The following is a 12,292-nucleotide window of genomic DNA, read 5'->3' as shown; positions in this document are numbered from 1 at the left end:
TTTCTCTGAAAGTCAATGCATATGGTATTGGTGTTCTAACCTCAGCCCCATTCTTTCATTTTCCACATCGCAAACAAAGCTGATCACAAGTGAGAAGGATCTTTTTATGAAAATGAATTTTAGTATGCACTCATAAGAACATCACCATTCTCCACTTCAGGCCTTATAATAACACACATTCCAGGATCTCCATCCATGGCGGCTTCCCTGGATGCAGGCGAAGGCAGTCAGATCTGCTCTGCCAGGGGGATACCTCAGCCACTCCCAGTCACTCCAGGAAGTCTAGTCCTCCTGGGCTCTGCAGTGTCTTTGTACTTCTGTGATATTGAAACAGGTTAATCTGAGAGAAGTCAATCTGGAATTTCACCAATCTTACTTTTTGTGAGGTTGTTAGAGACAAAAAATTCTAAGATGTGATGTTTAATTTCAATTGTCAACTCTATCGAATTGAGAAGTACTTCCTAGTAAAGCACACCTTTCAGTGTGTCTGTGCTGAGGGCTCTGACCTAATGAATGGTTTAATCAACTGATGGATTTAAATTTGAATAGACTATTGGGAGGAGGTTGAACTGTGGAAGGTGGCACCTGTTTGGGGGAAGTAGGTCAATAGGGACATTGGGGACTCAATCTTGCCTTCATCCTTTCCTGTTAAGCCTCCAATCTGCTTCCTGGTTGCCTTGAGTTGAGAAATTCAGTTCGATCACACCTTCCTGCCTATGAAGGATGAAACATCTGAAACAATGAGATAAAATACATCCTTCCTCCTGCTGGAATTAATAGCCCTCCGGTGTCGAGAACAGATACACAAGAGAGAAAATCTTGACAAGGCAATTTTTCTTGATCAAGAGGGTGGAAGCAGGTGCTCACTCCGCTAAGCAAACACGCAAGCACAAAATGGCTGACAGTGGCTCCTCCTTATATCCCTGATGCAGTCGTACCTGCCCCTCACCTGGGATTTGTCCAGGTCAAAGATTCACAGTCTTTCCTGATTGGCTAAAAGGCTTGGGGGATGGGTTAGGGCATGCAGTTTGGCAGACAATGGAGTTGTATAGGAATCTGGAAGAAGAAGCAAGGACCCTTTAAACATGCAATCACCTAAGATGGTGACCTAAGGAATTTTTAAGTAATCTAAGAGAGTAACAAACACTTTGATAGAAAAGATCAGTTTTTTCTTACACTCCCTTAGATGTTTATGTAAGATATATGGTTATAGCAGTGATAAAACCAACTAACACTGAAAATCAGAACAGGAGCAGGGCCATTGCTGTGACTAACCCTGACCCTGTGGTTCTTAACCCTTTAGAACTGGTTTGTGGAAGGAATTTGAGAAGGTTTGGAGAAGCAGGCTAGAAAAAGCTTAGGATGCTGACAGGAGAGCATTAGGGGAAATTCTGGTGGGAGCTCAGACCAGGATGCTGACAGGAAGGCAGACGGTGAAGGCTAGCCGCATGAGGCTTCAGGTGGAAATGAGGACTGAATTTAAAAGTAAGTTACAGACTAACTAATCTGGCAGAGGAAATTTCAGCACCTCCCAGAAAACTTGCAGTGTGCCCAGACATGAATCACATGAAAAGCTGTGGCCAAGGAAAGTGTGGCTGTTACAGAGGTTAAAAAGTCACTAGCAAGAAGCCATGTATTTTGCACTGGGACAATAGGAGAGATATCTTGAGGACATCTCCAGAATTAGTTAGACCCACCCATGGCAGGCTCAAGGTTGTAAAAAAGCAAATTTATCTGAAAGGTTTTCACTTGAGAAGAGTGTGACTCCAGGGCACTCTTCTCACTCACAGCCACCTAGAAAGTTGTATCCTAGGATTCATATCACCATGTTCTGAGTGCTTGCTGCCCAAATGGGGCCTGGCTACCACTACAGCTGGCAGCAGACCTTGGGTTATCCACTCAATGCTGGGTTTGCTGCCATGCAGAAGGCCAGAGTTGCAAGTCATGGAGATTTCCACCCAGATTTCAAAAGTAGGTCTGAGAGGCCAGACAATGGGTGGCAAGGCCAGTATCCCTGCTAATTGCCCTTGAGAAAGTGATGTGTGAAAACTGTTAGGGTGTAGCCTAAGCTGCAGTGGAGACTCCAGGGTGTTGGAGATGCCAGGAACATGAAATATCTGCAGAGGAGGGACCAAGTGGAGCCAGCTCAGGGAAGAGGTCACAGGGACAGGGCTGCCCCCGCCTCTTGGAGCTCACAACATGACATTGTGTTCCTCAGGTGCTGGACATGGAGTTAAAGGATTTGAGGTTTGCCCTGCTACATTTCAGTCCCTTCCTCGCTATTCTCCTATTCCTCCCTTTTGCAGTGGGAATGTTTACTCTGTGCCACTGTATGTTAGATATAACTTGGTTTTGGGGTTTTTTTGGTTTTTTTGCAGAGACTCACAGTGAAGAGCTGTGTTGAATATCTGGTGTCTGCTGCTCTATCTCTGTTTCCTGGAGTAATGAGCAGCCATTATGGGTCCTTGATAGAATGAGTGAATGAAAAATAACTGCAAGTGTTAGTTAAAAAAAAGTGGAGGGCCTGGGGGTATAGTTCAGTAGTAGACCAAGCTGTGTAGCATCCACAAGCCCTGGACTCAAATTTCAGATGTACAAAAAATGTAGTAAAATAGGAATTCTTGTGAACAGGAAGTCTGATTCTCAGGGCTCCTACTATGTTCACCTTCTTTCCACTCTACACCATCCATGGGTAATTTACTCAGCCTCCTGATTTTGACTTCCACCCTCTGCTGATGACTTTTGTATGTCCACCTCTTCTGGGTACCCAGTTAATATAGCCAGCTCTCCCAGGAATCTCCATGCACGTACAATTATCAGGGACCCTACATTCCCATTTGTCTTGAGTTGAACTAACCAATACATTTAAATCTGCTCCTCTTCTTGTGTTCTCTAAGTAACTGGCAGCTCCATCTAGCTATCCAAGCCCTCCTGAACTCCTGGGTTCCTTACCCCATCATCCGATGCCCTCCACAATTTAACTCTGACATTTGGTGCTTCTCATGACTCCCCATTGTTTCCACCATATTTCATCCTTGAGCCTGAGCTTCCACAGTCATCTCTGTCTAGTGTCCCTTTCTCTAGTCTTACCTCCTCCAATCCTTTGCTTACAATGCTGCTAGAGTAATCTTTCTCAGTGTCAAATGTGGTCTCTTTACAGTTCAGAGCCTATCAATGGACTGCTTTCTTACTACTCCATCCTTGCATCTGCCATGCTACCAGCACTTGGAGACACACAAGCCTAACCACAGACATACACACTATCATCACCACCATAATCACTACCACTACACTGACCACCATCTCCATGTCAACTCAACCCCATGTCACCTCCACCACCTCCACCATTACCTTCTCCCCCAACACTATCACCACCATCATCGTCACCACCATCATCACATCACCTCTACCAACACCACCATCATCACTACATCACATCACCACTGTTACCAAAACAACACCTCCACCATCACATACCCCACCATCACCACCACCTCCACCATGATCTCTGCTCTATCATCACATACCCATGATTGCCATCACTACGACACCCAGCACATTATTGCCACCATAATCACAGTCACCTTATTACCTCTACCACACCCACCATCACGACCATCACCACTGTCCAAACCAGTAGAAATGTGCTCTCTTCTTCACATCCTCCCTCTGCCTAGAACCCTCATTCCCATTCATTTTCTAAGACATCCCCTAAGTCTCAAAGACTATTCAGCCACCATGACCCTAACTTGGACAAATGGAAGAGGGGAGAGGAAGAATGGAAAGGGGAGCGGGTGTTTAAACGCCTATGTATGTGTACCCTTGAATTCTTTCTTCAGTGGGATCAAGAGCCTGCTATTTGTCTCCGCTGACAACATGGTCTCAATTCTTAGGGGTTTGCACATTAATGTAGAGAATATTGAGAAGAATAACAATAAAAGCAACAACAGAAGTCTGATAGAATAAGCACACACAAGTATGTGGATATGTAAACTCCCACCTGTTGTGGGACTGGGTACAAACTGATATGACCCTTTGGAAAGTGAAATGGCATCAAGTTGTGTGGCCCACTGAATATCTGTCTGTTTCCGTTTACCCTGCCTCTTGGTATTGAAGCTGGACCATATAACTTCTTTGGGCTTGTGTGGGAAGCTGGTCATAGTGTATTACAAAAGGAAGTGAGCTCAGTAAAGATTAGCTTATTTAGAACAGAGAACAAAGAGTCAGAAATTTTGACTTCTTGGTCAGAAAAACTGACTCTTTCAATCCACAAATTTGAGAGCTATGATTTAAAAAAATCTATCATCTGATTCGTAATCTGAAAATAAAGGACAGATTCCAGGTGAGACCCTTCCTCCAAAGTCCCATAGTCTCAAGGAAGGTGTTTTCAATTGATAGATGAGATGAGGCATGGGGATGAGGAAACAAAGAAGATTTGAGAACATCACGGAGCAAAATGTGGCTACATGGCATCCACTGGAACCAAACGTATTAGAAGCTTACTGAGCTTTTTAAAAATTCATTTATTCATATGTGCATACATTGTTTGGGCCGTTTCTCCCCCCTCTTACTGAGCTTTTGAGGAAGCTTGATATTAAGGAAATCAGGAATCCCAGGTAAGAAAGCCCATTACTGCTCAAAATGTACACTCCTCAATCCTTAACCATCCGTGAAGAAGGACAGAAAAGAAGCTGAGAGAGTTGTGTATTCCCCAAGGAGGCATAATCTTAACAATGGCCCACTTTATATATGGCCCAGGAGGTGACTAAGAAGGGTCAAGCCCATGGCTGAGAACAATGGACAGAGCTCCATGCAGGGTACAGAAGCAGTCCAGTAGCACCACAATGCTTTTTGGTAGGGGACTTGTCAATGTCTTCTCTACAGGCTCTTCAAAATGCTATAAACTAAGGACTGTTGTGTGTGTCCCCTTCTGAAGCTTCCTGTATGGATATTTGTAAACTTACTGTAATTATTCTGTTTCTTAGTGGATGGAGAAGGTCTCTGTATACCTCAGAGACCTTGGATGTTGAGCTGGTATTATGACTAGATGGAAGTCTATCTTCCCTTGAAATCATCAGAAAATTCTAGGGAAAATTCAGAGTTAGTACTCAATCCTACTTGTATTTCACCACTTAAATGATGTCTTTGAAGTCCGCTATGGATGGTGTCCAAAGTAATCAAAGTCAACTTAAGATGCTGACACTAGATTAGAGGCAAAGGGGAGATAAACAAGCCTCAAAGTGCAAGGCTGTCGTGAGGATCACAATCAGCTGAGATGTGCAATGCAAAGCACCTTGCAAATGTTTTAACAACCACCAAAGGTTATTTAATTACATGGGAGTGACTAAATGTAATTAAATGGTTGTACAGAAAACTGTGACAAATAAGTGAATTTGATCTGCATTATAGCACACCTAAATTTTTATTCATCTTACATATTCAAAAGTATCTTCCCTAGTTGAGCTACTAAACACAAGCAGAAAATGACGCTAAAAACTAGTATTAGTACACACATAGAAGCAAAGCTAAACACATACTTGTGAGCATCTTGCATACAATACATGTCCCACATTGGTTTTGGTCATGGGTGAAGCTGACAAAACGAACCACTAATTAATAAATGCACACATCCAGATCACATATATGGCAATTCTGAATTTTCATGGTCATTTGTCCAGTCACTTGAAGGATATTCTTCTGTTTCTTCTGGTTTTAAAAAGTCCTCAATAAATTCTCTAAGTTTCCTTAAAACACATAACAAAGAGTTCAACAGATTAGAAAAAATACATTAAAGAGAACAGAAAATTTACAAATACACATCTATTTTAGGACACATTTACCCAAAAGAACAAATACAACTTTGCAACCATCTACTGTTGTTTAAAGGATACATTAGCAGAGCTTTGGCCTTGAACATAAAAAAACAGTGTCTGTTTTGGGGGTACACACCCTGAAGCATTTTCCAGATTAACGATTTACTGAGAAGACATATAAACTTCAGGCACATTCTTCCCCACTGCCAAGGCTATAGAAAGAATCTTCCCAGTTTGGCATTTGAAACTGTATTATTTTTGTTTGACAACAGCCAACATATACAAGGAACCACAGAGCCATGGCCTCCTGGAAGCTCACTCAGCACCCATTCAACACCCTTCTCTCATGTCTTTCTTTGCCATGTAAGAGGCAAAGTGGAATATCCTGTTCTCTGGCCTTTCTTACAGGGACATGGTGCTAGTGAATGAGCTGTAGGTAGAAGTAACTGGCAAAGACTGTCCTCCCTAAATGAAGCAGAAAATCTTTTCATATGAGAAGCTCTCAGTTGTGTCCTTCACTGTCCCCTTCCTTCCTCTGAACGTGGACCTAATTAATACCTGAAGACAGCCATTCTGTGACCTCAGGAGGAAAAGCATACACACAGACAATTAGGAAAAGAAGATCCAAGAACTCTGGTGCCTGGATGACACCAGAGAACCCAGGCCACCAACAGTCTCTTCCATGTTGATATTAATTAAACCATCATGGCTTTCTGTTTATCCCAACCACAGTAAATCCTGAAGTTAGAACTTCAGAACCAACTGTAAGAAAAGTAACTAGGCAAAGTACAAACCTATTACAGATAGTATAAACCAATCATTTACTTTTTAAATTAAAATTGAACATGAGATTTTTCAAAGATATAGCACCAGTATAAACCATGTAATTTGAGAAAAGAAAGCCACCCCCAGCCGTAGGGCTCCCCACTTTCCTTATTCCTTCTTGTGAGCATATACTCCAACTCTTCAGCTTTTCCCAATGAACTTAGTTTTATATTGCTAAGTAATACATGTTTACTGAGGTTTAAAAACTTTTAAACACAGGAAAGCACATGCCATGTGTATTTAAAGGTAGCACTTGCAAGTATGAACACCTCCAAGATCTGTCAGGCCTATCTGGTTGTGAGCCAACGGCTTTGGGAACACAGCCTTGTGATGACACCGTGTCATGACTTCAGTGCTTACCGCTGTTCCTCCTCCTCGATCTTGTTCTTTCTCATGACCTGCTTCACATGGTTTTCCATTGTCTACAACAGATTTGAAGCCTTTTGGTCATAAACAATGACATGATACCGGTCACCTAGAACTTGTGGCAGTAAGGTTGAATTCAAATAGATTATCTGTTCTGGAATCAGTTATAGCATGCTAATTCATACTCTGCAGAATAAAGGGACAAACCTGCCATAGAAGAATTATAGTATTTATGCCACAAGTTGGCAGCATGCATTTTGGAGGGATACCTTGAACTTGCCAGGGAAACCCGTTTATTAGATTCCATGTCGTCAAATAAAATCATTACATTGAATAGAAATGAGTGGATGGGTTAAAGAGATAGTTATGATTGATACATTCAATCATTAAAACTTAGTGTCATTTTTAATTATGTTTGAATGCATTTTAATGCATGAGCTTACAGCTATCCAGTTTTTAGGCTAATGTTTGCAAAGTTGGAGATTCCTGGAATTGCAGAAAGTTATCATTGAGAAAACAGAACACTCTATTCGTACTTGGCTTACTGACACAAGACAAGCAGGTACTCCAGGAACTATTTCTATCAATAAACACTGATTTGCATGCACGCACACACACACTCACATGCACGCACACGTACACACGTGCACACTCGCACACATGCACACACACACTTACTTTCACTTTGTTCACTAGAATCCTATTTGCTGTTTCCAATTTGATAGCTTCATTCTGAAGGAGAAATGGTTTCAAAAGCAAAACACTCTATTAAGAATATTTGCTAAATATTTTCTCTACTTATAACTTTAAAAGTATTATGGGAATGACGTCATTATAATTTCAAGAATTCTCAATAGCATATTGTTTAAAAACAGAAGAATAGCTGAAGAACAAAATGAAGGATTGATAATAAGAAAGAAAGACTTTGGCCCTCTGGGTCAAAAACAAGAAGAGGTGAATGTTGAGGTTTCAAAACATCAGAAAATTCTAGGGAAAATTCAGAATAGAAGAGTTCTTCACTTTTCAGGGGATGAAAACAATACAAAACCACAAATACAGATATATCTTGTTTTATCTACCTTCGCCTCTGCCATGCTTCATAAATGGTGCATATTTTTACAAACTGAAGATTTGTGACAATCCGTGTCAAGCAAATCTATTGGTTAATATGAAACTCTCCAGTTCCACACATTCACCTGCAAACATACTGCAAGCTGTTGATGTAGGGGAGCATGGTGATCGAAAATGAGTAAGTAACAGGGGTGGGGCTGTAAAGCCTGATCTATACAGGCCTGAAGAACCAAGGTGAAACCCCCTTGGACTCTCAATATACACTCAAAAAAAAATGAAGGCAGAAGGGTGAAATAGGTCTTTCCAGAGATGGGTACTAGTGGGAGGGGGGACACAAGGAAAGGGTGAGTGAGGATGAATATGGGGGATGTATCTTGCATTCACATATGAAAATAAAAGAATGAAACCTGCTGAGATTGTTCTAATTGGGGGATACATTGTAAGCACATAGGTAACTATCACAATGTACCCCTGTGCAACTATTATATGCTACTAAGATGTTTAGAAAGCAGCTTTATTGGGGCCATTTTCCCAGAAACTTATGATCACCAGCACATCTTAGCAACAAGGTTTAAAATTAAGTACATTATTTTAAACATAATGCTATTGCATGGTTAATAAGACTAGAAAATAGCATAGCCTTTACAGCAATGGGAAGTCAAAAGGTTCATGTGGCTTACTTTTTGTGATACTAGCTTTATAGTGCTTCTCTAAAACCCAGCCCACAATACATCCAAGTTATGCTCTTATCAATGAGTAAATACCAGCAATGACTAATCAAGAAGTGTGATATAATTTTTCAATTTCCATTTATAATAGTAACAGAGTCTATAAAGTCATAAGATATAATAATCATTTAAGACCAAGGCATAGAAATAAGTTAAAGGTAAAATTAGCCTGGATGGGAGTGTTAATATTGTAAAGCTATTACTTTCTACCAAACTAATTTATAAAGTCCTTGTAAGCACAACCAAATACCAAGAATATTAATTGGACCTGAAAATCTAGTTAATAATGTGAATAATATCCAAGAGAATTGCAAGGCTGTATAAGGACTTGCTCCTCCAAGTAGCGACCATATTGCAAAGAATTAACCATTATGACAGTGAGAACAGATAGTGTTTGATCAAGACCTAGGCTAGTGTAGGCCACCACCCTTCTCTATACTTTCTAATTCTTATTATTCTGCTTTCTCTAAACAAATAGTTGTGATGGAAAAACATAGTTACATGATTTTAAAAAACACAATCACATGTCACTTATGAATTTTATGAGTATAGGTCAAATTGAATCAGATTCTGCAAGTTTGGACCATTGGCAGAGATCGATAGGTTTATCATCCTTTTTTTTTTCGCTATATCTCAATTATTCCAATTGTCCACTAGAAATAATTTGAAATGAGAACATATTTGGCCAAATATTATTATATTGTTTACCTTTTTATAGAATTGCTTCACATGCTTGCCAAGGTCTTTAATCAAAAAAGTGTAAATATTTAAATAGTTAGCTGCCTACCTCTATGCTTTTAATCTTATTCTCAGTGATATCTGAGACTCTAGTATGCACCAAAGTTGCCTTAATTTGTTTTTCAAGGTCTTGAATTTGATCACATTGGTGGAGTATTTCACATCGCTTCTTTTCAACCTTCTCGGTAAGAGTAAGTTGGTTCTCATCATTTGCACGTTTCTCAGCTAATTCTGGAAATATTTTTGAAAGCAAATTATTACTGTGTTTAATAGATCTTATTAATATCACTATGCGTTGTTATTAACATTATGTGTTATATATGACTATAAATTATAATGTAACTCAAACTCCAAGCACTTCAGTAAAAATAACCTGATCCAAAAATGGAGGTGTTCCTCCTCAAATTCATTCAATAGTCAGTAAGTATTCATTGGACACCTAGTTTTGCAGACCCTGGGCTAGGCAGGAAGGCTCAATGGTAAGTCACAACCTGTAGTTTCATTCTAATAGTGCAGAGCAGCAGAGACTACAAGGAAGAGATGGTGAGGGTGTAGGGAGGTGTACTGGGGAGGAAAAGAAGAGCATCTGACCATGTGGGGACTGTTCATGGAGGATTTTGCCAGAGATGTTGATGAGGCTGAGATCCAAGGACCAAGGACCAGCAGGAGGTAGACAAGGGTGAAGGACAGGGAGGGAGCCGAGCAGAGACCACGACATCAGGAGTATACACTGGGAAGGAAGGCAGATCTGAAAAGGCACTTACCTAGTCTCTCTTTAGCAGATTGCAGCAACACACTCTCCTCGTCTAATTCATTTCTGAGTCTACAGATGAAGAATAAAAACATACACAGTGAAACGCTGGAGCCCAATTTGCACTTCATTTCTTCTGTTTTATACTTCAAGTCTTTTATTTTACTGAGAAACAAAAACATATCTTCTTACTTTGTAAGACAAGAGTGTTAGAAGTCTGAAGAGGTGTAATACCTAAGGGACAAGGCAGTCCAGTTAAGCAAGCAAAGGATGTCTTCTCACCAAGATTCCATAAGTCATTGAAAATTCATGGATGTAAAATGAGTGAAGAAAAAACCAACTTAGCATTTTGAACTCAAACAACAAATCAATGGAAATCTGTAACTAGCATTGGAATACATGTTGCACACAATTGTTTCTTATAGGTACAATTTACAAATTTCTCTCTTTGAACTGAAAGTAAATTACCAGAGTTTAAAAAGATGGAATCAATAGCTATAGCAAGGCAGCAGGATATAAAATCAACATAGAAAAATCATTAGCATTTCTATACACCATTAATGAACAAACTGAGAAAAAATATATGAAAATAATTCCATTTACAATAGCCTCAAAAAAAAAATCAAATACCTAGGTGTAAACCTAACAAAAGATGTGAACGACCTCTACAAGGAAAACTATAAACTTCTGAAGAAAGAGATTGAGGAAGACTATAGAAAGTGGAGAGATCTCCCATGCTCATGGATTGGGAGAATCAACATAGTAAAAATGTCTATACTCCCAAAAGTAATCTATATGTTTAATGCAATTCCCATCAAAATTCCAATGACATTCATTAAAGAGATTGAAAAATCTACTGTTAAATTTATATGGAAACACAAGAGGCCACGAATAGCCAAGGCAATACTCAGTCAAAAGAACAATGCAGGAGGTATCACAATACCTGACTTCAAACTATATTACAAAGCAATAACGATAAAAACAGCATGGTACTGGCACAAAAACAGACATGAAGACCAGTGGAACAGAATAGAGGATCCAGATATGAAGCCACACAACTATAACCAACTTGTCTTTGACAAAGGCACTAAAAATATACAATGGAGAAATAGCAGCCTCTTCAACAAAAACTGCTGGGAAAACTGGTTGGCAGTCTGCAAAAAACTGAAACTAGATCCATGTATATCACATGGATCAAGGATCTTAATATCAGACCCCAAACTCTAAAGTTGTTACACGAAAGAGTAGGAAATACTCTGGAGTTAGTAGGTATAGGCAAGAACTTTCTCAATGGAACCCCAGCAGCACAGCTGCATAGATAAATGGGACCTCACAAAACTAAAAAGCTTCTGCTCAACAAAAGAAATGGTCTCTAAACTGAAGAGAACACCCACAGAGTGGGAGAAAATATTTGCCAGCTACACATCAGACAAAGGAATGATAACCAGAATATATAGGGAACTCAAAAAACTAAATTCTCCCAAAATTAATGAACCAATAAAGAAATGGGCAAGTGAACTCAACAGAACTTTCTCAAAAGAAGAAATTCAAATGGCTAAAAAACACATGAAAAAATGCTCACCATCTCTAGCCATAAAGGAAATGCACATTAAAACCACACTAAGATTCCACCTCACCCCTGTTAGAATAGCCATCATTAGCAACACCACCACCAACAGGTGTTGGCGAGGATGCGGGGAAAAAGGAACCCTCTTACACTGTTGGTGGGAATGTAGACTAGTACAACCACTCTGGAAAAAAATTTGGAGGCTACTTAAAAAGCTAAACATTGATCTACCATTTGATACAGCAATACCACTCTTGGGGATATACCCAAAAGACTGTGACACAGGTGACTCCAAAGGCACCTGCACACCCATGTTTATTGCGGCACTATTCACAATAGCCAAGTTATGGAAACAGCCAAGATGCCCCACCACTGACGAATGGATTAAGAAAATGTGGTATCTATACACAATGGAATTCTATGCAGCCATGAA

The 12,292-nt window shown here is 39.9% G+C and overlaps 1 protein-coding gene across 1 annotated transcript in view; it reads right to left on the bottom strand.

Annotated features, from left to right (window-relative positions):
- C1H6orf118 (chromosome 1 C6orf118 homolog) overlaps nt 1-12,292 on the bottom strand; it is a 51,092-nt gene that overhangs the window by 31,679 nt on the left and 7,121 nt on the right. The window contains exons 6-10 of the mRNA XM_074072190.1: nt 10,306-10,364; nt 9,591-9,772; nt 7,683-7,736; nt 6,999-7,060; nt 3,352-3,427 (exon numbers count right to left, since the gene is read on the bottom strand). Of these exons, the coding sequence (XP_073928291.1) occupies nt 3,352-3,427; nt 6,999-7,060; nt 7,683-7,736; nt 9,591-9,772; nt 10,306-10,364 (433 nt within the window). The remainder of the gene's footprint in view (nt 1-3,351; nt 3,428-6,998; nt 7,061-7,682; nt 7,737-9,590; nt 9,773-10,305; nt 10,365-12,292) is intronic.

The sequence above is a fragment of the Castor canadensis genome, chromosome 1 (genome assembly GCF_047511655.1).
Source record: "Castor canadensis chromosome 1, mCasCan1.hap1v2, whole genome shotgun sequence".
NCBI lineage: Eukaryota > Metazoa > Chordata > Mammalia > Rodentia > Castoridae > Castor > Castor canadensis.
The sequence above is the reverse complement of the archived record's forward strand: the minus strand, read 5'-3'. Positions and strand labels throughout refer to the sequence as shown.